The sequence below is a fragment of the Lycium barbarum genome, chromosome 9 (genome assembly GCF_019175385.1).
Source record: "Lycium barbarum isolate Lr01 chromosome 9, ASM1917538v2, whole genome shotgun sequence".
Lineage (NCBI taxonomy): Eukaryota > Viridiplantae > Streptophyta > Magnoliopsida > Solanales > Solanaceae > Lycium > Lycium barbarum.
The window spans coordinates 102,532,685-102,560,044 of record NC_083345.1 but is presented as its reverse complement, the minus strand read 5'-3'; the positions used below and the strand labels follow the sequence as shown (position 1 = coordinate 102,560,044).

The 27,360-nt window shown below is 34.4% G+C and overlaps 3 protein-coding genes across 4 annotated transcripts; 1 reads left to right on the top strand and 2 right to left on the bottom strand.

Annotated features, from left to right (window-relative positions):
• Positions 1-7,015: 7,015 nt before the first annotated feature.
• LOC132609209 (pyruvate dehydrogenase E1 component subunit beta-3, chloroplastic) lies at positions 7,016-14,595 on the bottom strand. Of its 2 annotated transcripts, XM_060323077.1 has the most exons (6): positions 14,196-14,595; positions 12,819-13,027; positions 12,187-12,290; positions 12,004-12,047; positions 7,908-8,612; positions 7,016-7,485 (listed from the first exon to the last, which is right to left on the bottom strand). In XM_060323077.1, the coding sequence occupies exons 2-6, from the start codon at positions 12,922-12,924 to the stop codon at positions 7,206-7,208; spliced, it is 1,239 nt and encodes a 412-aa protein (XP_060179060.1). In that variant the 5' UTR covers positions 12,925-13,027; positions 14,196-14,595; the 3' UTR covers positions 7,016-7,205. The 2 variants fall into 2 exon arrangements, with proteins under 2 accessions (XP_060179060.1, XP_060179061.1); XM_060323078.1 differs by lacking the exons at positions 12,004-12,047; positions 14,196-14,595 and having other exon boundaries at positions 12,819-12,850.
• An 810-nt stretch (positions 14,596-15,405) lies between these two features.
• On the top strand, positions 15,406-16,983 carry LOC132611315 (uncharacterized). Its single transcript, XM_060325741.1, has 2 exons — positions 15,406-15,763; positions 16,145-16,983. The coding sequence occupies exons 1-2, from the start codon at positions 15,422-15,424 to the stop codon at positions 16,481-16,483; spliced, it is 681 nt and encodes a 226-aa protein (XP_060181724.1). The 5' UTR covers positions 15,406-15,421; the 3' UTR covers positions 16,484-16,983.
• A 4,893-nt stretch (positions 16,984-21,876) lies between these two features.
• On the bottom strand, positions 21,877-24,150 carry LOC132612091 (uncharacterized). Its single transcript, XM_060326433.1, has 5 exons — positions 23,933-24,150; positions 23,682-23,830; positions 23,282-23,581; positions 22,498-23,108; positions 21,877-22,332 (listed from the first exon to the last, which is right to left on the bottom strand). The coding sequence occupies exons 1-5, from the start codon at positions 24,148-24,150 to the stop codon at positions 21,877-21,879; spliced, it is 1,734 nt and encodes a 577-aa protein (XP_060182416.1).
• Between the last annotated feature and the right edge of the window lie 3,210 nt (positions 24,151-27,360).

Here is a 27,360-nt window from a genome sequence, read left to right as displayed (position 1 = left end):
GCAGTTGTGGTAAGTGGCAAACACACCACACGCCGTGTTCTTATGCTGTCAAGTGTTTCGAGGCAATGGGAAAAATGGTATCAAGTTATGTGGCATCGGAATACAGCGTCAAAAGCTACGCTAAAGCATATGCCGACCACTTCTACCCACTTGGTGATCAAGCTTATTGGCCAAACGAGTCATTTTCAATGGTTGCTAACAAGGAGTATATCCGTAAAATTCGGGTTAACGTACGAACTCGGATTCACAATCAAATGGATATCAATGATAGGACATACTCTCGCATGTGCTCTACGTGTAAGGAGTTTGGCCATGATAAGTGTTTGTCTAGCCTACGAGGTCGTGGTGGTGCAAGTACGTCTCGTAGTAGAAGAGCCTCCCGTACTTGATGTATTATTTTAAATATTTTGTTATTGTAAATAATGATGTATTATTTGGTTATTGCAATGAATTATTTTGAACCTCTCGTATTGGATGAATTATTTTTTAATAGAATATTTTTATTCGTACATTCGAAAAAAAGTAATGCCCTGACTAAAAAATAAAACACTTAAAATAAAACCTTATAAAATAAAAGACTAAAACCTAAAGATAATAAGATTGAAACAAACAAAACTTACTTCGAGGCACTTTACAACCCCTAAAACGACGATCTAAACGTTTAGGTAAACTTGATATAATGAGCCGACATTATTGTCCGCAAAAAAAAATATCAAGTTCTATATAAAATATTAATATTTCAGAGTTTTGAAAGATGACTAATCTTGGGTCAAAGTATGAAAAAAAAAACGTGAATTTGAGAGCTTTAAAATTGTGTGAAAAAAAAATACTACCCTTTGCGCACTAAATTAGTGTGCAATAGGGCTAAACTGCAAAATTATAGTTTGGTCCTATTGCGCCCTAATTTAGTGAGCAAAGGGTACTTCAGTCACTTTTTTTTTACTGGGTTATTTTGGTACCTTTAGTCACTTTTTGGATCATTTAAGTTGTGGACTCCAATATGAGAGCGGGTACATAATAGTCATGAGCCTCTATGAATGGAAAAGTTCATCAACTGACTGAAAAGAGAAGACACATTAATAATTTGAAGACCTCGAGCCACCGTGAAATTAAAAGGCAAGCAGCTCACTGTTGTTATAGCAACCGACCGTGAAAAGGCAGGCGACTAAGAAAAATCAATAAATTATGTATTTAAAATATCGGTCGGTTAGTTTTTTGGTCAGTTTTTTTGATCGGTTTTGCGTCTTCTTTTAGTCGTGTCTCACGAACCCTACAGGTATTAGGATCCAACTATGCTTATAAAAAGATCACTTGTTTCAAAAGTTTTACTTTCTTAAATTTCATGTAGAATCAAAGTGTGTATACATAAATTAAACGGTGTGAGTATTACTTTTTTTAATATGTTCAAAAATAAGTTGTTAATAAGGTATCCTAAACCTAAATGAAGTTCTATATTCTACCAAGGCTTACAATTCTAGTGAAATCTTAAACATACTAGAGTTAATTCAATTATATTCTCACTGACGCCTTTCCCCCTTTGACCCCTTCCCCTTCCTCGGTCTGCCAATGCAATACACAATGAATCTTTCTTTAACAAAAGAAAAAATCATATTTCTCCTCATTGTTCAGGTTCCATTTTCCTTCCAAGTATGTAGAGTCCTTTGCGAGGTTTGGATCAATATTTGGGCTGAAAGTCCATTTGGCATTGAAGTTGGGAGCAAAGTAAGCCTGTCAATTGGGCCGGGTCGGGCCGGGCTCGACCCACCTAACCCGGCCCATAACCAACCCTGCCCGAAACCCGGTAAGAGGGTAGTGGGCGGGGCTAGTGGAAAAAATTAGGGGGCTGGGCCGTACATACCATGTAGCCCGATAGCCCGGCCCACCAACATGCTCGGGTTCTGGCTCACCGGCCCGGCCCGACCCACTTCGAATTAATTTAAAAAAAAAACAGAAATAGGCAGTTTTTAAAAAATGATTACACACACACAGATATATATATATGACATCGTTAATTGATATCAGTTATGACATATCAAATATTTACTTCCATAACTCTAGTATACGAGAATCAATCCTATATTAGATCCCCATGCTTTCCATTTTTCTTGCCTATTTTTAGGGATACTTCTAAAATTTTGGAAGTTAATTAAATAAGTCACTCATATTAGCCATTTTATAGGGAGATGATTCCAACTTTAATTGTTAATTATATATACATAGTATAATTCATTTTTAGAGGCACACTGATGTACTTTATACATAGTATAATTTAGCGTAGATTATAATGGTATAAGTTATATATACCTGGTATAATATTATTTTTTAGAAATACTATATATATTGATTTAACCTTTTGTGACCTTTTGATTGGAAAATATTTTTCAGTTGAAACAATACCATGTAAATTTGTGGTATAGATATATTTTTGTGAAAATACCATGTATATATAGACAGTAAATATTTTTTTTTTTAAAAAAAATACCAAGTATATCTATGTAGTATATGTTACATACATATATATGTTTGCGTGTATAATTAGATATATACACATAAATAATATGGAATCCATATTTAAATTCCAAATAAGAGAACTAAAAGCAGAAATAAGGAAAATAGGAAAAAAGGACGTTAGAAATGGAAAGGACCAAAAACAATTGAATGATTTTATCACATATGGAAGATAAACAACTAGATTTTAAAGTATCAAACTTAATATATTTTAATATTAGAATTTTTTTTATAATAACTAAAACTCAGCCCGGCCCAATAGCCCACTATGTACCCCTATCCGGTAGGGGGCTGGGCTGGACACCCTTTTCCCTCCTCAAGCCCGGCCCCCAACCAGGCCCATTAACCTATGGCCCGCCCGGCCCAGAACTGGCCCCATGTGACCCGCATTTACATGGCCCGGCCCGACCCAGCCCGGCCCAATTTACATGTATAGGGCAAAGTGCAAGGAAATTCGATTTTGACACCGTCATTTAATTTGTACTCGCTTTTTAAATTTCTTTTGCACGTGTATCCATTTCGAAAAACTTATAAGGTGCCTGAAGTTAATCTTGACAAAATCTAACTTCAAACTATGTGGATGAAGTTCGGTTATTTTTTCCTCACTTCAATCATTTTTTGCTTGAACTTCAGTCATATATGGCTGAAGTGAAGTTAAATCATTTTTGTCTTACTTCAGCCACATATGGCTGAAGCTTAGCCATTTTTGCATGTGGCTAAAGTTCAGTCATTTTTGTCTGACTTCAGCTATCTGTCTGAAGTTTATGGACATATGACTTAAGTTCAAGAAAAAAGTCTAAAGTTCGGAAAAAATTACTAAACTTCAATCATATTTATAGCTGAAGTTCAAGTAAAAACGATTGAAGTCCAACTATGTTTGTCTAAACTTGACGCTTATCTAGGAATTTCACTTATATATGTAACTTCAGTGTCTGAAGTTTGATTTTCTCAAACCAAACTTTAAAACCGCATGTCTAAAATGGATATGCAAGCAAAATTTTAAAAAACTTGAGTACAAGTAAATGACAAGGTCAAAACTCAAAACGGACTGCCTCGTGAAAATTTTACTGATATTGGTGCCCACCTCATTATATCTCCTGCCCACTGGCTGGCAACTGAAAGAAAGGCATCTGGAGTTTAAACTTTTAATTTCACTAAGGCGTACATTGACATCTGATGTTTTTATCAAGACAAATTACCCATGAAAAGGTGACATGGCTACCATAATTTTGGAATACCACTATTGCTAATGAAATTAAGTTGATATGCGACGAAGCAATTGACACATACCCGCCCTTGAGATTTTAGTAAACCATCTGCTCGAATTCTTCGATCTGAAATTGTTTTTTAAACGCTACTTTCTCCATAATATTGAGAAGTGATTACTTCAGAGACAATTTGAAGGAAACGGGATGTGAAATACAATAACAACATACGCAGTGCAATCCCACAATGGGGTCTAGAGAGGATAGGATGTATAGAGACCTTACCCCTACCTGTGTGGGGTAGGGAGGTTGTTTCCGATAAAATTTCGGCTTAAAAGAAAAGTTTTCAAAATAAGATTGCAAGAAAATATGACAGCAACATAGCAAGATACAAAGCAAATGAAGCAAGAGATAGTAATATACATTAGAGAATAGAAATCTACTGATTAGTAAATACTATTACTCCTAAGGATGAAACAGGACGTGAAATATTTTCTGAAAAATCTGTCATACCAAACAGAACATGGGCAGATTGTGTGCTAATAGCTATCTTTAAGGAGTAAAACATCTTCAACCTTTTAAATTTATGGCCCCTTTGTGTTAATTATCCAAACAAAGAATGTAGTCATTTGTTGTTGATTATCCTACATGAGCATCATTTTGCATGCATGACAATTTCGCGTCTTCCCTGCTCCTCTTTTATTTACCGATTTTTTTGTTGCCTCATTTTATGTGTAAAAGCTGCCACATTATTAAAGATAACCCTTTCGGTTCTATAATGAGATAAAATTAGCATTCATCCGACCACCAAACCACATGAGACGATAGAACCTCGTCAAATCCAAAGGTTAGATTATCATTAAGAAAAGAAACAAGATTTAACTAATTTAATTTAACAAGTTAAGAATCAAAAGTTGGACAAACAGAAGCTCACATAAGGAATCTTTAGCGGACTAGTCCAAATCCCAGAAATGTGATTTGATTTTAGCTGCTTTACACATGGGTACAGATGAATATTGTCCAATGCATTCAATATCAAGATCAAAATATGTCCTAGACAATAGGACCGGCATACATTTCCTTGAAACAAAATGCTGGGTAACTAGCAGGCAAAGTTCATCTTTGGTTCCCATCTGTGTTGTAGAGAAATACTAAGGAGATCATGTCCTAGAACCCCCCCCCCCCCCCCACCCCCACCTAGTATGTAACTGATACACAAACTTGCTGGCAATTAATTTTTGATGTCGAAGAAATGCCTTGTGGGCTTCTGGCCCAACTCCAGTTGGCGTCACAAATTCAAATGTCCGATTATAGAGCCTTCCCTTTACCAACACCAACATACCTAATGTAATCCCACAGGTGGGGTGTAGGGAGGGGAGGGTGTACGCAGACCTTACCCCTACCTCGTGGAGTAGAGATGTTTCTAAAAGACCCTTGGCTCAAGAGCCTCTCCTTTACCCTCCTCCCAAATTGGTTGCAATCTTTCTTTGCATGCAGCTGAATTTGAACTGGTGACGTGCGTCTATTTCATAGTAGATCACATGTTGAGTTCTTATCACTAAACCAAAGTCTTGGGGGCTAGAAACTTGCTAGAAATTGACATATAAATGTAGAAATCGACATTTAAATCAAGATATATGCTATATCTGATGCTAAACCAAGTCCATCACATAACAAAGGAAGATACAATCCAATTAGCTCCCCGCATTGGCGCATTCCCATGACATTCCTCGTCAAAAAGAACGGAAAAAGATCTGATTTGACGAGTCAACATGAGTAGATTCGAAAACAATAACTTGGACACACCTCATATGACTAGGTGGTGAAGGGGGGCCAAAGTCGCATACGAGGGAGAAAAATTGCAGGAAAACAAGAAAGCATGGAATAATGTTAAATGTTCATATTATTTACTTCCGGATACTATTCCTGACTCTATCAAGACAAAAAGGACATTTAATCACTAGTCAAAGGCACGTTTCTTTTGTCTCTGGATGAAAATGGAAAAGTAATAGACAGCCCAACACTGAAAGAATTTACAAAAAATAAACCTAAGATTCTTATGGGACATAAGGTTCCGGGGTTTGTTTGGGGTGGGGTTGGGGTTTAGTGACACATTTATGTCCCAGTTAATGTGTTGAAACAAACAGGATATGTGATCACATTCAATAAAAATTGTTAGGATACACAAAAATGATGAGCTATCAGACATGAGCATCTTGCTCACCAACCCTAAGATCAATTCCTATTAAACACTTCCACATGAGAATAGTACCAATGCACATGGAAATGGCTCAGAGTCAAGCTAACAATGAATATTTGAGAACATAGTTTTCTCATTTCTTTTTACATTTCATTAGGGTGGACCTATGTTGGTTCGACTTATTCACGGGTATGTCTATGGTATGGTTCCAGCGTATGTATTTGGTATATCTGCGTGGAAGTATCTGGTATAGATATGTCACCTTTTTCACTAAATTTTGAAGAATCAGCATGAAGTACCTATACACTTTTCACACATGTTTGTATGCCAAGACAAATGGAGATCCACGAAATATAAGGGTGGACCAAGATGGATTTTCAGATAAGACCCTGGGACGTTCATCCATAAATATCTCACACATGAACAAGATCTATGTTTGCTAGACATATTTCAGCACAGTTCAGATAGCATAAGACTCAATGATATAACCAGAAAGAAGTGGGGTAATGCAAGTTGAGAGTAAATCTAGCTCAAGAAATCCTACAGGAAGAGTAAAGTCATATCTTGAATTTGAAGTCCCACCCTTCATTGAAACAATACTATCTTAACATGGTGTTGTACACCTTAAGTTTATATTCTATCCTCAATTATAAACTGAGATTTTATAATCACTAAACGCATCAACCCCTTCTAATATACTTGTAGACCATTAGAAAAGACAGAATAATAATGTGTCACCGATCTAGTGACAATTTACATATTATGTAAGAATTCAACAAACTGTTCCCAGCTCTGACAAAACATACTATACACTGGAGGTTAGAATATTCATAGGATTTCTGTATGCTTTTTTTTTCTTTTTTTGGTTTCGTAGGTTTCGCATCATGGATAGTATTGCTTCATTATGTGCTCAGAAGGGCAAGAGTTCCAAACATCTGCATTCACAGTTCTCTAGTTGGAAGACTTAAATTTAACAGTTTCAGCAACGTCCATTCTGATATTTAAATGTATAAGACAACTCCAGCTTTAATATCAAATAGAGCTAAACTTTAATCTCTCTCTTTTTTTTTTTTTTTTTTTTTTTGATGAAGTAGAGCTAAACTTTAATATTTAATGAAACAAAACAATGATAATATTTCCATGAAGTCTTGTTACCTTAACTAGAACTTGCAAGTTCCAAAAACTAAAACCTTTAGCAAAATCAGACATTAAAAACAATCAGAAGTTGAATCTTAAAGACTTAAACTATGACATAAGTGACGGAACATAATGGCATAATTACCAAAGGGCTTCTACCACTTTGATGACTGGCAAAGCTGTTCAACTGCAGTAACAATCTGGGGAGGTTGAACAACAGTCCAGTTCTCCAATGTCCCAGCATATGGAGTTGGCACATCCTGTGATGACAGACACACGATCGGGGCATCTAGATAGTCATTAAAGTTCTCGGTTATAGCAGCTGTCAAGCTGGCACCAATACCTCCTGTCCGCATACATTCCTCGACAATGAGCACACGATGAGTCTTCTTCACTGAATTCCCGATGGTGTAAAGGTCAAATGGTTTCAGAGACCTGATAATATTAGAGGAGGCAAAATTAGCCCATGAAAACATGATTCGCCCAAGCCACCCAAGTTTGGGCTGGTCATTGACCCGCCCATTTATTAGCTCAGGCCATCAAAAATTGAGCTGATATGTAGCCCAAATTGAACCATGCGAAATCTTGTCAAAATATTTTCAAAAAGACATTTTTTATTTGATATGTTATATATAGCCATAATAAAGAAAAAAATAGTTTTATTAGGTACTAAAAATTATAAAAGAACAGACGGAAAATAAAACTTAATAAGAATTGGGCTGGTTGGGTTATGACCCCCTTTTTAGCCCATTTCAGCCTGAGTAACTTTTGAGCGGGTCAATAACCTGCCCATTTATTAACTCAGCTCATTTTGACCCGCCCAAATTCAGCCTAACCTGCTCATTTGACACTCGTACCTGATATCAATGACCTCGGGATCATAACCCTTGTCCACAAGTGTCTTCACAGCCTGCATCACATGATACCTCATCCTGGAATAAGTTAGAATGGTAACATGCTCCCCAGGTCTTACCATCTCTGCTTCTTCAAGATTCAACACATACTCTTCATCTGGAATTCTCTCCTTGAGGTTGTAGAGCAAAACATGCTCAAACAGAATCACAGGGTTATCGGTTCTGATAGCTGCCTTCATCAAGCCCTTGGCATTGTAAGGGGTTGAACAGGCAACCATCTGGATTCCAGGAATTGACTGGAAATATGACTCAAGGCGTTGAGAGTGTTCTGCTCCAAGCTGTCGACCAACCCCACCAGGACCTCGGATGACGATTGGAATCTTAAACTGGCCACCAGATGTGTAATGGAGCATACCACAGTTGTTAGATATCTGGTTGAAGGCTAGAAGAAGAAACCCCATGTTCATTCCTTCAACAATTGGACGTAAGCCAGTCATTGCAGCTCCAATGCCCATACCAGTGAAAGAGTTCTCAGCAATGGGAGTGTCAAGAACCCTGAGATCGCCAAATTTTGGGGCAAGGCCTTTAGTCACCTTGTACGAACCTCCATAATGACCAACATCTTCACCCATTACACAAACAGTGGGATCTCTGTCCATCTCTTCTTCAAGGCCTTCACGGAGAGCCTCAAAGAGCAATAGCTCATGCCTAAAGATGTAAATTCAATAACATAAGTGGTGTGATAAAGAACAATCACGTGAGATATAGTTCACACAACGATCGACATTAAGAAAATATGCGAAAAGACAGCATAGCCAACCAGCCAACAAAGATCTATTCGATGATGTAAGTTAAATTATTAAGCAAGCACATAATTGAGTGAAGTTTGAATTTCAGGGTAGCACTTTTACTTAGTTATCTTTCTATTACATCACCCATGTCTCCATTATTTTAACATTTAATATTATTTCATTATCTATGTTGCAATCATTGCTCAAGATGAGCGTCGTAAAATGCGAATGTAAGATGAATGCATGCTCATAAAGGGTTGGATACGATTAGAGCTGATCACATACTGAGGATGAAAATTAGCACTCATAAGAGGATAAAATAAGAGAGTGTCATCTGATATGGTTTTGTACTAGATGGACCTTAAAATGCACCAAACTTCAGGTGCAAAACTATGATGATTGAAGGTGCTAAAACAGGACGAGGGGACCTAAAGTCACCTGGAGATAAATTGTCCTATAATACCTAAAATCCCTCGAAAGCAATGTGACTTAACTAAAGGACAGAAAGCAATAAAAGAAAAGGATCCACGTAGGCAAAACCAACAAATTGGGTTAAGGCGTTGTCTATTGTTACACTTACATTAGGCCCAATATTCACCATGAATCCTTTTAGTCTTGTTAGAAACTTGTATCTAGGTGTAGGTATAGGTGTATGATTTAGGATCACTAGGTTTAGAGAACCCGAAATTTGTCCTAAAAAGACAAATTAGTAATGAGTATTGAATAAATGGGTCCTAACCAAAAAGAATGGAGGCAGATAGTTGATATAACTAGTTTCAGATTGAAAGATAGTTGATTGATTCACACTGATATACTTGCATATATTGTAAATTGACAAACATGAAAAATCCAAAGACAACTAGTTTTTTAGTCGATCCTCAACTTTTATTTGGAATAAGTCGGCTGTTTTTCTTCTCTTAGACGCAGGACTCTGATAAGGTAGTATCTATAACAATAATGGTTTTTACCAGGTACAATTCGAGATTTTTACAGTATATACATGAACTATAAGACAATATGTATTATTGTACTTATACACATAAAGCTAGCACAAGTAGTGATTTTTATGTGTACATACACTGAAATTGTGCTTAAGAATTACTTGTATTGACAAGACTTCTTTTTCATGTGAGCTCTTACTAATATTTGGTAATTCTTGTAAGCAATCGAGGCTCTGTACTCCTAAAGCTAGCACAAGGCTGAAATTAAAAAACCTGTAGGAATTACCATTAGTCGTATCTATTATAGCAAAACTTAAAAGAAGGGAAAAGTAATGTCTAGAAATTTATTCATCCAAAACATCTAATGAGACCTGTCATCATCATGTGCCACTAGTCAGTGATACTGTGCTGCATAGCTTTTCCTTTCATCCCTAACCAAGGAACTTCTTTTACTATAAGCATTTGTCTTATAACTTGAAAACAGCCAAAGTGGACACAAAATTATTAGGAATTGTTTATTGCAATCTCCTTGTTTGTCTGTTCAATTAGGGGTGGATTTTGAAGATGGATAAGATACCTACAGCAAGACCTGTTCTTTCTTCCAACCACAATAGCAAAATTAAATATTTGCGGTCTATAGACTGTTACGTAGAATTCAATACAATTATTGGGTATAGGAATGCAATCTACATCTATATGTTCAATTTCTAGTAAGTTCAAAATTTGCAGGATACACAGGAACTATTCAGACCCACTTCCTATACTTTAACACGAGTGAGACAAATGAAGAATCTCTGTAACGCTGAACCAGCTGCATAATACTGAAAATGGGCATACATAGCAAACAGTCCTCATCTTTGTTTAAGGAAATGAAAATTTCTCTTTTTGCCTTTAGATGGTGGGGGTTAAGATAAATAAATTAAGTTAGCTGAAGGAAACAGAACTACGTCAAAAAGAAGAGAGTTCGAGATGAGAGGAGATTTGTATTTATTTGTTTTTTTTGCTTTTTTGGATTGACAAATATAAACTAATTTCACTTCATCACCTAAAATCAGAAGCAACTCAATTGTCATCTGAATATTGGAAGTTCCTGGTTCTTTTTCTTTTCTTTTTTTGGTTGATACGTAAACTTTGAAAGTTATCAGTTCCAGAAATTTTATATGGTTCATGTTGCTATACTTGTTTTTACTAATTATTCTCTTTGTTACAAAATGCATCAAAAATAGAGTTAACGATTTATTCATTTGTGGATAAAAATAAAGTAAGACAAAAAAGCTCTAGCAACAAAGGAAAGAAAGGAATACACCCAGACGTAAAAGTGGCCCTGTGTTGGGGTTACAAGCTAAGATTTCATCAGTTCCATACAAGCTAGACATAGGAATTGATCTTTGTAATAGTTGTACAGTTTCAGGCTTTCAGCAACATCTTAGCTTGAAAATTTTGGAGCAAATGAAAGTACTACAAGAAGAAAATTGAGGACAGACATAATCCTTAGTAACTCCTTTTTTAAAGTCTACGAGAGACTTGCTTGGCTGAGACGGAAGATTCGCTAAAAATATATCTTTTTCCTCTCTATGTACGTCTAATCCAACACAAAAACCATATCACTCCCACCGTCACTCTCCTTTCTTTTGTTTTCGGTATCACAATACGGTGCAAAGAGGAGAACTAGACATGTTCATCGCAGGATGAACTGGCATCATCTGAAGCAAAACAACAACTTCTATTATTTTTTTCTATTTCTTTTAACAACAGCATCGAGATTAGTAGCTCAACTAAATCATAATCCTATCAGACAAGCTCTTTTTCAAGCCAAGATTATTAAACATCGCCCTAGTCAGCCAAGATTAAGAAAAAAAACTAATCTAATCTGCTGACTAGCCACCCCTTGGACATGAAGTTTAATAAAACAAGTGCTGATTAAGGGTGTATTTGGTATGGAGGAAAACATTCTCTAGAAAAACAAGTTCTATAACAATGAGGAAAATGACTTCCCTCGTGGAAGTAGGGAAAACAAGTTCCACAAGTGGCATTCCACATTGATTGTGTCCTCCCAACCTCCGTAGCCCCCATCTCCACCACCCCACACCCCTACCCCCCATAGTATATGTCTAGATTATATATAAAATGTTTTTAGAATAATATTCTTTGCTTACGTACCAAACATAAGAAAATAAGTCAGAAACCCACTTATCACTTATTTTCCAGGAAAACATTTTCGTTCATACCAGAAACACCCTAGATTTCTAGAAGACAAACACTAGGAGAGACGAGTCAAGTGGCAACTACAAGGAATCAATTTGAACTGTAAAGATATGCATGCAGTGTATGCGTGTACAGTATAACTCAGAGGAGAAGTAAATATACCCTGGCTTAGATGAAGTAGAAGCTGCAGCAGTATCTTGTTTTGACTGTAAAACAATTACATGCAACAACAAATCTCAAAACTCCAAAAACAATAAATTTTACACTAATATCTGCTAGTAAATGACTATAATTCTAATGCATACATAAACACACAATCGCAATGAAAGAGTAAAGAATACTAACAGCAACAGCATTAGTAATTAATTGTTCAGCTCTTCCCCCACGTCCGTTCGAACCATAGCTTAAACGTCCATCAGATCTAACCAAAAAAATCCTTCCTTTCCTCTCTGCATCAAAACCAAACCATAAATTCCACAAAAATGGAAGACAAATGATTGAAATCTGGAGAGTAAACAAGGACTAAATGGATTAGATAATATTTCAGAAACCCAGGTTAGACAGATCAAAAACAACCCAAACGACACAAAGATTAGATAAACCTAGATTAGATAAACCTAGATTAGATAAACCTAGATTAGACCCAAGAAAGGACATTAATTTAAGCAATACTAACAATACCCAATTTCAAATACTAGCTAAAGATTCATAAAAATGCACCAAACAAACACATTCAATTAGACCCAAAATGAAAAGACATAAATTTAAGCAATACTAACAAAACTCAATTTCAAATACTAGCTAAAGATTCATAAAATGCAGCAAACAAACACAAACAATTAGACCCGAAAAAAGACATAAATTTAAGCAAATAAACACAATTAATTAGACCCAAAGAGAAAAGACATAAAATTTAAGCAATACTAACAAAACCCAAATTATAATTCCAGCTAAAGATTGATAAAAATAGAACAAACCTGATAAAGATCTGGGAGAATTAGCAAAAAGTGATTTCTTGGTATCAAAAGAATTAGCTGAGGTTAGTGCAGTAGCAGCACCAATTCCTTGTATAATACAATCCATTTAGAAAAGAAAATGGGCTTTCTTGATTCAAACGAAAAAAATAAAAATAAAAAAAGAGAGAAAAATGCAGTATCAGAATAAAGATTCAAACGCCACTTATAACGAGAAAATGACCAAAATCATCCATAATGTTTGGGTTTGGATCAAAATCATACATATTCTTTCACATGGTGCACTAATAGTACATTATGTTTGCATAAGTGGTGCACTTTTAGTCACAATCCCAAATAAATTTAACAGAAAAGAACAAAAATGCCCCTGAACTTTTAGAAAAGGTATAAAAATACCCTTTATTCATCTATTTTGCTAAAACTACCCCTCAATTCAACTTTTTGAGAATTTATTCCCCTTGACTAACGGACAACACTAATTTTTTTTTTAAAAAAAATAAATTAAATTGCACATGACATTTTATTACTGAAAAATTGATTTATTCTTTTAAAAAGAAATCTGAAAAATCGTTATTTGTAGAATAAGGAAAAATAATTTTTCAACATCCATTTCTTTAAAAAAACAAATGTAGTAAGCCTTTTATATATATATATATAAAAAACAGAATTGGATTTTCATTAAAACATGTGGAATTTTTTTAAGTTTGGAAAAAAAAAATTAACGGGTGGAAACCCCATTTCTTTTTTAGAAAATTCAATTTTTAAATCTGAAAAACTGATTGTTTTTTTAAGTAAAATGTGCAAAACTAATACTCCATAATTTTCTTCTAGATTTAAAAAAAGATAGTTTTCTGGTTTTTTTTTTTAAACACAGTTTTTCCATAAAAAATTTAATTTTTTCAGATTTTTATAAAAATCCAATTTTTCACATTTTGAAAAGAAAAAAAATTAGTGTTGTCCGTTAGTCAAGGTTTTACTCGTTAAAAAAAAGTTTTCCAAATTTAAAAAAATTCCAAGGTTTCAGATTTCTTTTTAAAAGAATAAATCAATTTTTCAGTAATACAATGTCATGTGCAATTTATTTATTTTTTTAAAAAAAAAAATTAGTGTTGTCCGTTAGTCAAGGGGAATAAATTCTCAAAAAGTTGAATTGAGGGGTAGTTTTAGCAAAATAGATGAATAAAGGGTATTTTTATACCTTTTCTAAAAGTTCAGGGGCATTTTTGTTCTTTTCCGTTAAATTTATTTGGGATTGTGACTAAAAGTGCACCACTTATGCAAACATAATGTACTATTAGTGCACCATGTGAAAGAATATGTATGATTTTGATCCAAACCCAAACATTATGGATGATTTTGGTCCTTTTCTCCACTTATAACTATATATATTAACACTAAAAGAGAAAGCTGATTATTTGGGCGGAGAGAACAAAGTGGATTGGGCGATTTAATTGAAAAGAGTAGAGTTTAGTTTCTCGTTCATATCGACTGATTTTCTACTTCCTCCCTCATTGTAATATTATGTTTCTACCCAACAGGGAGTGGACATGTGTTGATATGAAGGGCAAAAAGATAAATTACTGACGTATTTGAGCTGTCTTTGGTGGCTTAGGAACTAGTTGGAGCCTTGGTGGCCCAACCCTAACGACCAGCTCCCTGTATTTCATTATACCACGGGGTCCATTTCTGAGGACGAGATTTCTGGTTAAGGTTGGACATCATCCCAACACAATCTATGTATACCTAGTCCTATTTTTCTTTTGTAACCCCCAGAAAACCTGCAATTACTATCTTTCAGTTGTGCACTGGGCAACCGCATTAGATCTAAATGAGAAAGCTATTGGTGAGGGAAATGATCCCAAATCTCTCTCGTGAAAAACAACTCACCCAGCCAACTCAACTAATCTTTATGGGCCAATGACAACAAACTATAGGGAAAATTAGATTATTCGCACAATTCAAGAGTAAATTTCTTTTTGCGCCCAAGATCTTTTAAAAACAAGTTATTTAAATGTAAGTGAAGGTAATTAATAATCTATTAGGCCAAAGTATTTTTTCTCCGAAGTGTTTTTTAAAAGTAAAATTTACTTGGTGTAACTACCCCTAAGACTTATTTATGGATAATATCTAACCTTTTTAATATTTATGATCCATAAATATATTTTTCTAATTTTACACTTCATAGCTAACCCACTTTTTTTCTAATAAACCGTGCAACACCATATCCCTCTTTTCACGCATAGTTCCCAAATATACTCTCTCTCTCCACCTAAATACACGCTATTAACTCCCAATTCCCCCCATTTCTTCCATAATTCAAATCAGTTTCTTCCCTCTTCAATTATCAATTCCGTTTTTCACTCTCACATAACACCACATTATTTTTACAGTTTCTAAGCAAAACATTTACCAAAAATAGGTAAGTTTTTATTTCGGTTTTTGATTTGTATACTGTATTTCAGTATATTTTTTGTGAAGATGCATGTTGTTTGCTTTTTTTCTTATTTTTTGTAAAATTCTCTGTTGCTTTAATTTCATCATTCTCAGATATAGAAATCATCCATTCTTAGTGTTGTTTTTCCTCAAGATTCACAGATTCGATTTCAATGGCTGAAATTGGCTCTCCGGGCACGAGAACTCGAGGTATAGAAAATATAATAGATGCTCCTAGTTTCTCTTTGGGATTCACTCAACAAGAAAACCCTATTGCAGGAGGGTCATCTTATGCTGAGATGCGTAGCAAAAAAATCAATGATCCAAGAAGGAACAAACAACATCATGATTCTCATGATGATAAAGAAACAAAGAGGAAACAGTCAGCACCAGATAAAAAAGTTTCTGAAGTGCCGCTACAGAAGAAGAGAAAGGTTACCAAGAATGTTCCTGGAGGCAAGGGCAAAAAAGTAGTTCGGAAGAAACCTTCAATTGATGTAGAAGACGATGGAGAGGTATTTTCCCCTTTTCATGAATGTATTTCAGTTCACCAGATCTATATTTCCCATATATTTATGGGTATTTTTTTTCGTATTTTCTTTTGTTTTGAATTATTTATGTGTTTTTCAATTTGTTATATACATTTTATCAACTGGTAGTTATGTTTTTGGGTTTTGTTATATTTTTGTTTTTAATCTGGGTTGGACATTCTATCATTATAATTGTTCATTATATTTCAGTGTATTTCACTGAATGTCAAAAATACAGCATGTTTGTTATAGATTTTAAGACTTTAGCAGTTGTGTTTCTTTGTAGTTGTGATTTCTTGTTTTAAATTTTTTGTATCTTAGTTTCGTAGGCAAAATTGACTGTGTTTTACATGTCTTTTGGTCCAGGATTCTAGATTTTTGGTCACGAAGCAGCCTGCTGTGGCCCCATCTATGCAAAGATACACAAACGTCAATGTAATCAGTGACATTAGGGGTAAACTAAAGGGGGCTGGTCAGATGGACAAGTTTGCAGACTCTATTTTTGGGAAATATCTCAGAATGCAGCATATGGATGTACAAGCACAGTTGTTCAGGTGCTTCATGGTTAAAGAGCTTAAGGGAAGTACATACGAGTGCTTTACATTTGAAATAAATGGAAAAGTATTGCGTTTTAGCATTAGAGAATTTGCACTAATCACTGGATTGAATTGTGTCTCCGACACAAATGAGTTTGTATACGATTAGATGGAAAAAAATAGGCTTATGGATGATTATTTGGGTGGAACATCTGATCACATCAAAAGGGGGCAGCTGATTGAGTGTTTCAACAATACAGATTGGGAGGACAAAGGCGAGGACACAGTCAAGATGGCCATATTGTATTTTATAAATACATTCGTATTCTGCGGTGAGCCTGTTCGATCGAACATACCTAGGATACATTTTGACGTTGTAGAGGATGGGAGATATGTTGATTATCCTTGGGGCAAAGAGTCCTTCAAAGAGTTGGTTACAAGCATTAGTCAAAAATATGCCGACTTCAAGCAATATTATAGGATTCACGGAATGTCAATTGCCATGCAAGTTTGGCTGTATGAATCTTGTTCAAAAGTCCCATCCAATATTGCAATTAAGTCGGGGAATTTAATTCCAAGAATATTGAATTGGCGGACTGTTAAAGAAAGACCGAAATTTGATGCTTTGATGGAAGGCATGTTTAGAGATGACATACACCCGGTAAATTTTACACATGCATTCCTTTTTTTTTTTGTATCTATATTTGAATCAAAGTTTATTCATTTACATCCCATTGTATATCACTTGTATTTTTCCTATATATTTATTGTATTTCAATATATTTCGCACTCTATTTTATTGTATTTCAGTATATTTCACACTCTATTCTAGATCATCACTTTTTCAGGGGGGTAATCATTTGTATTTCAATATATTTCTCATCGACTCAGTCCTCTATATCACTGTGTTTCTCTTTGTAGCCCCAAATATCATAAATGTTTCCATATACTTTTTTAAACCATTATATGTATCGACACAAATATAGTTCATTCAATTTATTTTGATGTACTTAAATGTATATCTTACTGTTTCTAATTTTTTTATTCACAGATTTGTACTTTTGATGATGTTGTTCCAACCACTGCTGAGTTGGAACGACTTAATTTGCCTCCTGCTGTTTCACAAGCTATCCCCCAACCCAACAGACGGAGTTGAAGTTGCCGAAGGCAACGAGATGGTTGATGATGACTATGATGACTTCAGTACCACACCACCACACAATGTAAGGGGTAAACAGCAACAACGGTCTGTCGTATCTGATTCACCGCCTCATAAGAAACGCAGACGGGTTTCAGTTACAGATTCTACTGTTAGGAAATAACCAGCCCGGAACGAACCACTCACAACATCGAAGGACGCTTCGACATCAAGGCATCGTGATGTCCAAACAGCCACCAAAACTGATGAGGTGAAACTGCTCAGACAGGAGTTTCAAGCTTTTAAGAACGATGTAAGTGTGTTGTTCTCCTTTTTTTTTTTTTGTAATATATTTGCTTTGTTAAGGGTTTATACAATTTTGACGTATTGTTCTGTCAAAAACACGTAGGTAACTGCTCAGTTAAACAAGCCCATGGATGATATTCGCAAGTGCATCGATGACAGCTTCAAAAAGGTTGTTGAGGCAATAAAGGGAAATCAAACCTCAGAAAAGGTAAATCCAAAATAAAATTGAGTTTATTCACAAAATACAGATTTTGAATGAAAACTGTTCCCATACTTTTACAAATAACATTTAAATATATTTCTAAGGTTGCCGATAGTGAAGCTCCGGTAAATCAATACGAGGTTGGCATACAATACTCGCATGAATTCAATCAAGAACAACAATATGACAAAGAGACATCAACTGTCAAAGATGGTATCGATGAAAATAAGGTAAAAACTACCCTTTAACAATATGTACTTTTTTTAATTTGTTTTGTTATACATATAGGAACTCACAATAATATATATTATTGGAAAAAAATATGAAGTTGGCAGGCACAATGTTAACTGGCGATGTTTCTGGTGTTGGAATGCGTCGAAGTACACAAAGTGGGGATACTTTAAAGGCTTCAACTGAAGAGATTCAAGGTAGCGGTGAAACACCCCCCAAGCCAACACAACCACAGGTACCTAAGAAAAAAATTGGCTTTTTTTTTTTTTTTTGGTCAGAATGGTTTTTATGGTTCAGTGAAAGGATGTCGTACACATATGTTTACTTGTATTCACATAACAAGTTTAGTATATCTCACTGTATTTCTATCACCAATTTGTATATTTCACTGTATTTTTAATCTTTTTAATATATTTGACGATATATTTCACTATATCTCTAATTGTTCTTACTATATTTCAGTTATAATTCACTTGTCACAACATTTTTTTTATATATTCCACTGAATTTCACTGTAACTTTTTTTAGTATATTTCACTGCATCTCTAACACTTTCCAGTATATTTCACTATATTTCTAACCCGAGTTTTCATACTTCGAATTATATTTCACTATTTTCTAACTCATTCTTGTATTCCAGTGTATTACTGTTCAATGAACACTACACTGATTTTTTTTATTGTATATCCCGGTGATGTTTTTAATTCATTTTGAATTTGTATTTTGTTGTTTCACTGAATGTTTATAACTGGTATAGGGCGAGGCAGTCATTGTGCATACACATGTGCCGGTTCCGGCTGTGCAACAAGGTGGGATAAATGGTAATGCAGAATTTAGTGCATCAGAGCAAATGGTAGCAGAGTTGCTAATCCAGTGTCCTCTTGCCACCGTGATTCCACTTGGTCCCCCTGCAATACAAGTTAATGATCAAGCTGATCCCTACATGTTTAAGACCCCTCAGAGCAGCAAAGTTGAGAACGTTGTACCAAATTCTCAATGGTTAATTCCTGATGATGAATTACCCAACCAACTTGGAGTACAACCAACAACGGGGCAAGGTTCAGCTGCTGAAATAGCACAACCTTCAATCGAAAATACTGAACGCCGAATGATTGTCCACCCAAGCATTGTGCGAGATAGGAAACCCAGCAAATACATTGTGTCCCCTTTTCAAGCCAAATTACAGCTCAGCAAGATCTTCTGCAAGGTATTTTGTCCCTATCATATTTGAAAAGAAGCACCCCTTTGTAGAACATCCAATAAATGCTCCTGCGGACACGGCGTATTTTCAAGAATATGAAAATTGGCTCAAGAAGGATCTGTTATTAAGGCATGATAAAAAGTAAGTTTTTTTAACATTACATTTCTTTAAAATATGAAAATGTTTTTTTATACAAGATTTCTAATCATATGTTTCTTTATTGTCTGTTGATATATAGAAGAGACAAGGAAAACCACTATAGAAAAACAAGGAATTAGTGGATCCTGAAGACGCCGATATGTCACTCAAGTTAGGCGTCACACTTGTTAAAGACAAAAACTGGTTCTACTTGTTATCAATGGAAGGGAAACTTTGGAATGACGAGGTTTGTTTTTTTTTTTTTTTTTATATGGAATTTCCTTTTTCCATTTTGCATGTTTCAATGTTTATTTTACGATGTATTTCGTTAAATCTTCCTAATTTTCACTGTTTGTTCTTCATGTATTTCACTGTCTCTATCATATATTTTCGATGTATTCCACAGATCGACTTCACTGATTTAACACACGTTCATTTGACTGTGTTTTTTCTTCACGTATTTCACTGTCTATATCATATATTTTCGATGTATTCCACAGATCGACTTCATTCTGTTATCATGCATTCTGTTATATTTCTACTGTGATATGCTTCTGTTTTTTTCAGTAGCTGTGCTGTATTTTTTCAATATATTTCAGTGTATTTTTGATGGAGTAACAACTGAGATTACTGACTACCCCTATATTTTATTTGCAGCATCTTGATGTTATTTTTTATTACCTCCGTAAGAAAGGCAAATATGAAGATAACAGCACGTATAAATATACCACCGTCAGCTGTATACTACACACCATAATCACTGAGATTGACCATGCTTGGAAAAATCCGGAATCATCCACAAGTGTTGCTAGCAAGGAATCTGATGTATGTGAGTACATAAATGGGTACAGGTTGATGGGTAATGTACTATGGCATACAGTTAACAACGTACTAATCCCTGTCAATGTGAAAGAGGAAAATCACTGGATTTTAGTGGTAATATCATTCATTGACATGTGTGTATTTGTTATTAAACATACGCTATAGAAATAATGAAATACACTTCTATAATGTATCTTTTTGTTGTTTTCTTATATTTGTTTATGATTTTTGCGCAGATGTCTGTATGTGTACGACTCATATCGAGCTGCAGGGCATGATGCTGTCGTTAGGAGAGAAGTGAACATGATGGCTGCCCTTGTGCCACATCATCTACAAATGTCCGGTTTTTATGAAAAGAAGAAGGATATAGATTTTCAGAATCACCCCGCTTACAAAAACAGAGCACTAAATGACGATTTTGACATCGTTAATGTGGACGATCTACCACAACAACCCTCTGGAAGCATGTATGTTTTTTTTTTTAAACTTTGAAATACAGATTCAATAACATTGTTCTTCTTCTAAAAATTTACTAAAGCACGAATAAATTTTTGTTCACTTGGTTTTCAGGGATTATGGTGTATATGTGGCAGTTTTTGCTGAATTCTTGAGCTCGGGTGATGGCATTCCAGTCAATATTGATGCAAAGTTCCACCGTCAGAGATATGGTGCACTTCTTTGCGACTATGCTTGGTGCAAGGCAAACCAGAATGCAAAAAGTGATAACGAGCAACCAGCAAGACCAGTCAGGCCTATAGTTGATTACGATGTAGTGAATATAGTAGATGACGTAGAGTAGATGTTGGTATAGATTAGATGTTGTTTAGTTCAAGACATTTTTTCATGTATTTTTGATGTTGAACATTAGTGTTTGGATCAGTTAAAATTACTTTTAGACAGTATGTTTTTCTTTCAGAATACAACGAGTATGGTGTTGTCTTTTGTCCAGAGTTCTCGGATATTATTAAATACACTCGTATGATGTCTGCAGTCATTTCGTGTTTGTTTGTTATAAGTACGCAATACATTTCCTTATTCATTGTATATCTGGTAAGTTTTTTTTTTTTTTTAAACCAGAAATGCAACAACCATGTCATATATATTGCAATAAAAGTCAACTGGTTCATAAGTTCACGAGTGTTCTTTAAAATGTATTCCCCAACAATGAAACTATATTGAAATACAAGGAAATAAATTGAAATACAAAGAAATATAAAAAAGTTACAAAACTCCTGAATGCTTTCCCTTTGTATAATAATTCGGCCAATTTGTTCTGTATGAATCAAATGTATTCCCACAACAATCATTGCACATATAAAGTCATTTTTTGAGGCACAAGTATTGACCAATGTTTTTCAAGTTAATTTCATTGAAATTTTATTATTGAGCAAATCAGTTCAACTCTATGACATAACACCAGTGAAATACATCACAAAAAAAAAAAATGAATTCAAGATGGAATACATCTGATTTTTTTTTAAACATCATCGGACAACTGTCCTACAAATAAAACACAAATGAAGACTAGACATTTATTTTCTTCTTCTTAAGTGGCTCATTACCACACGAACGCATGTTATGACCAAGACGTCTACATGTACTACAAGAATTCCTACGTTTACCAATCATCAGCTCCATTAATGGCTTATCCCTTTTCTTTTTTGGCCTACCAGGAGGTCGCTTGTATCTCGGTGGCAGAACAACCTCCTCCAATATGTGTGTTGGAACATTCCGCTCACTCTCGTCGGGAAGTGGATCAATCAGCACATCATACGTATTCACCACTGTATTTGACTTGAATAATTCTGAGCAATATGCATCAGCCGTCAGATTTTTACTCTTTAATACAGCCCAGGCATGTGAACATGGTATTTCGTCCATTTGAAACATCCTGCAACTGCAAGTTTTCCTCTTCAAATCAATTATGAAACGCCGCGGTCCATCATTAACCGTATAAACATATTCAGTTGATGCTTCAACCTAAGAAACATGCACATTCAACAACAAAAATACATTGCATGTCAGTTTCCATAAACTTAAAAAAAACTTAAGGCAGTTAGCTAAATACAACAAAATATAGAAAAATACAGAGAAGTATACCCTGAGATATAAACAAACAAGTTTTATCATCAAGAAAAAACTTACCCTCATGCGTAACGATTTATACTCGTTCGTTGAGAGCATTTCTTGGTATCGTCTCGAAAGTGTTGAGAATGTGTATGTACCATTTTTCCTATTTGTGCAATTCCATCTCCCAAACATCCTCCTAACTTCTTCAAGGAAATCAAATACAGGCAACTCTCTTGCCGCTACTAGTTTTCCATTAATACATTCCGCTATATTCGAAGTCATCGTCCAACCTTTGTTAACAGGTGAATATAGCCTAGACCATTTCTCCCTTACAACATCATCCAAACATTTCTTTACTCGTATATCAACATTCTCAATCTTTTCCATCAGTTTATCGAACTCATCCTGTGTGTATGCTTTGGCAAGTGAATAAAACACAGGACTCAATACTTCATCATTCGACTTGTATTTCTTAGTCACATTTTTCCACAAATGCCATATGCAGGCCAAATGAGGAACAGTAGGATACACCCGATAGACCGCTTTAATTATGCTTTCGTGTCTGTCGAATACGACACACATGTTATCCCTAATACCATAAGCTTGCTTGAACTGCTCAAAGAACCAAGTCCATGACTTATCATTTTCCGAATCTATCAAACCATATGCCAGTGGTAGAATATTACCTGTATATACATTTGCATTGTAAAAAGTTAATCCATAAACTGTGTATTTTTATCAGTCTATATTTGAGGTCTATATAAGAGTACTGTAATCTATATTTCACAGTATATTTCGGTATATACAATGTATTTTTCAGTTTATATAATTGAAATTAAACGCACAGGAATATACATACCTGCACCATCCAAAGTACTTGCGGATACAAATGTACCATTATACGTGCTTTTAAGGTGTGCACCATCCACTACCACTATTGGTCTACAACACTTGAATCCCTTTATGAATGCTTTGAGTGCAACAAAGAAATACAGGAACTCATTTTCACATGATTTATGCATTTTAACATATGATCCAGGATATGTTTTATCTAGGCTATACACATATGCCGACAATTTATTGTATGAAGCAGCAGGATCCTCCCTCAAATCATTCATAGCTTTTTCTCTAGCTCTCCAGGCCAGCATGTAAGAAACATCTACGCCGAATTCATTTTTTACGTCGTCCATTATATCCCAGGGCCGACTTTCCTCTTGTGGTTCGCTTCGGCTTAACAACCGATTCCCCAATAAACCGACTTGTTGCTTGCCTCTGTGAATATACCTTGTCCTTCAAAGGGAATGTATGTTCGTCATGGAAATACCTAACTCTGAACAGTTCAGATTTTCCAACACTTGACGCTCGTAATTTCCATTCACATTCAGGCGACATACATACGACTGTATAGCTATAAAAAAAAACATATATCATTAGGAAGTCATTCTCAGTAACGAGCAGTTTGTAATGCATTTATTATCTCCCGAAAAGTTAGAATATGGAAAGCACATACCTTATAGAATTTGATCTCTCATTTTTGAAATTGAATCGTTCTCGAATAGCATAATTCGCCAACACAAGTTTCAATGTATCCTTATCCTTGTAAATTTGATCTACAAAAATTTCCTTCTGTTTTGCGTTGGAAATAATCAATTTGTTGTCCTCATCTAAAAATACAACAGCCTTTCCACAATTTGACAGATCGAATTCATTCGAATCATATGCAGCCATATACTATAAATTATCATCGTATCCAAGTTGAAGCAGATCGTCTCTAAAAACACAATCACCAGTTGCAATCTCCTCAACATCATTATCTGTAATACTAACGCACAATGGATACATCCCCAAAACACTTTTTTCCCTCTTAAGCTCAACATACACCCTAACTCCCATATCATTGTGTATTTCCATTGGTTGAGTATCCCCCTCAACAACATATTTTATTGAGATTTTGTTTCTGCAACTATCCAGACCAAGTTGAGTTGAAATCGTAGCAACCAGTTCATCGTATTTGCAATAATCACTGAATACAACTGCATCTATTTTGTAGTTAACGTAACAATTTTGATCGTTCCAAAAACCAGAATGTCGGATCAACGCGGTTACGGTGGCCATTTATATCATTACAAATACAGCGATACTAGAACAACATATCTCCAATCAGATTGTTGAAAAAAATAATAAACGAAAGGGATTTTGCTGTATTATTGCAAAACCAGATTGTTGAAAAAAAAAAAAAGGAACTATTGTTGTATTATCGCAAAGCAGATTGTTGAAAAAAAAAAAAGGAACTTCTGCTATTTTTTGGAAAAGATAAGATGCTGATTTTGTTTTTTGAATTCAAAAAGTATTTGAATGGAGTTAATTGATTGACAGACGTTAGCTGTAATGGGACCTTATGAGGTTTGCGTGAATCATGGAACCATAAATACAAATTAACATTTAATTTGGAAAAGATTCTTATTACCATAAATATAGCCGTTTTTTACTCAACAGCCGAGCTATATATCAATGTATTTCACTATATTTCAGCTAGCCGCGAATCTTCTGAAATACATAAAAAACCAGCTACGAAAAGTAATTATTCAACTTATAGCTATAACTTGTTAGAGTCTATTAAAAGGTAGCTATTTGTGTAAGTTTAAAGCTATCATTTTGTGTTTAGCCAATTAATTAGAAACACACTTTTGAAATATTAGAGCATCAACTTGTGCTTGGTCAAGCTTTCAAAACTTGTTTCTGGATCAGCTACTTTTTAATCTTTTGAAAAAACAACTTCTGCTATTACTCAAAAATAAATAAATAGTGAATCCCACTTTACCCCCCTAACATTAGAGGGTTGAAAAACGACACCCCTTCACATATTGATTAGGAATGATAACCCTCTTATGCAATATTTTTCGTAAAAGCTTGGCCAAACATTTCAATTCTTTAAATAAGCACTACAACAAATTTGATTATCAATGATGAGCTATTTTGTCACTTAAAATTCATATTTCGTCACAAAAAATATTTTGTGACTAAAACAAATCGTCAACATTTGTCCCTAAACATGGGTCGTTAATAGTATACAAAGACAATTTAGTGTTTCGTCGCTAAATAAAGTTTATTATCTACAAAAAATAATTTCATCCTTAAATGCATACTATTTATGACGAACTTGATCGTCAAAAAAAGTAAAAAAAAAATTGTGGTTGATTGTGTGTTTTTGTCACTAAAAAGGTCATTAATGACGACGAAATTACCTTGTCACTAACCGTTCAGTTTAATTAGTGACGAAATCTATTGTCTCTAAAGTTATATGTATTTTGTGGTTGAAGAAACATAATTTTGTCACTAAAGACTACTTTTTATATACAAAAAATTATTTTGTCCCTAAATATTTAACTTAGTGACGACTTTGCTTTTATAAAAATGGTTTACAATTTTTTAGCTAAAACTATCATCTCGTCGCTAAAAATATTACTTTTAGCGACACAGTAATTTTGTCACTACATATTATAATCATTAGGGACAATTAGAATTGTCATACAATACAAAGTTAATTTGTAGTCAATAAGAAGACGGTTCTAGGACAAACGTTGTTTTTGTCACTAAATATAGTCAATCTATGAGGAAATAAAGTCCTGTGACGAAAATGTGATTGTCTTGAGAAGAATAATCTAGTTGTCGCTATAAATTAAGCCTTTAGTGATAAATTTTTTTGTCACTAATTACAAATATTTGATGACGTTTAAATTCGTAGTGGCGATATTTATAATTTGTATTTATACTGTTTTCCGTTAATTTGAGAATTCTTAAAAGATGATAAGTTTTTTCATATTTAAAGGTAAAATAATTGCTAATGCATGTAAACGTTTACGATGAAAACTTACATTGCACTTGCATTATACAGAAGTTTTCACCCATACAATTAAAAACCAAAGTTTTATTGAGATAATACAACCTAAGTTTTATGGAGATAACACATATCTCGTTACAAGCTTTTTAAATAAAAATAAAAAGGCGTAAGAAAGTAAAATATGTCGAATATGGATATGTGTTATCTCATTCATAATACTTATGATTTCATGATCTAAACAAAATATAATTGGTAAACTACGAGGTCTTCTTAATTGTTAAAAATATAGAGTTTTAATTGGTCAAAAAGAGTAATAGAAATTTGGAAAAGAAAATGAATAAGAAAAATATAAACATAAAGTTTAATGCAACCCGATGCTAAAAGAGATTATAAACTTGCAATAACATGTATAACTAATTAGTTATTAACTTTGAAATGTGCATTCACACACAAAACTATTACCTTAATAGGCTTCCCTTCTTCTAAAAACTCAACTTCTGCATTTCTTTAAAGTTAAGGAATACTCAACTTTTACATTAGGAGACTACTTGATACTAAGCACGCACCTAACATTCATGAGATGTTAAGCAAAAAATAGTAACTAATGAATTAGACAATATTACACATGTGATCTCCTCAAATAATATATGTTTAATCTTATTCAAAATTAAAATTGGAGACTACGAAAAATATTGATACATACATGCTCTTTCTTTAGGAGGCTTCACTTTGCAATGTAATTTTTTCATTTGTATTCTCATATAAATGGTGGTCATTCTAAAATTCATTTGGAGCCAAAAACTTAAAATAAAATGCGCCAAAAGACCGTTTTCTTTTTTATGTTACTGAGCCAAAGATATTGCTACCTATTTTTTTGGGTGGGAATTTGAGTTTGAACTTTGAAGAGAGTTGTATCATGTGAAGGTAAGTGGTGGGATAGATTATTCCATATACATAGGAAGTGGAGAAGTGGTTGACCCAAAATTTTCTCCTAATTCTACGATTATCTCTCCCTCCCTCTACAGACTATGCTCATTAATATTTATCTTCAACCAATACTAAAGGGGTAACGTGCCACCAACTTGTGTAATTCTTTT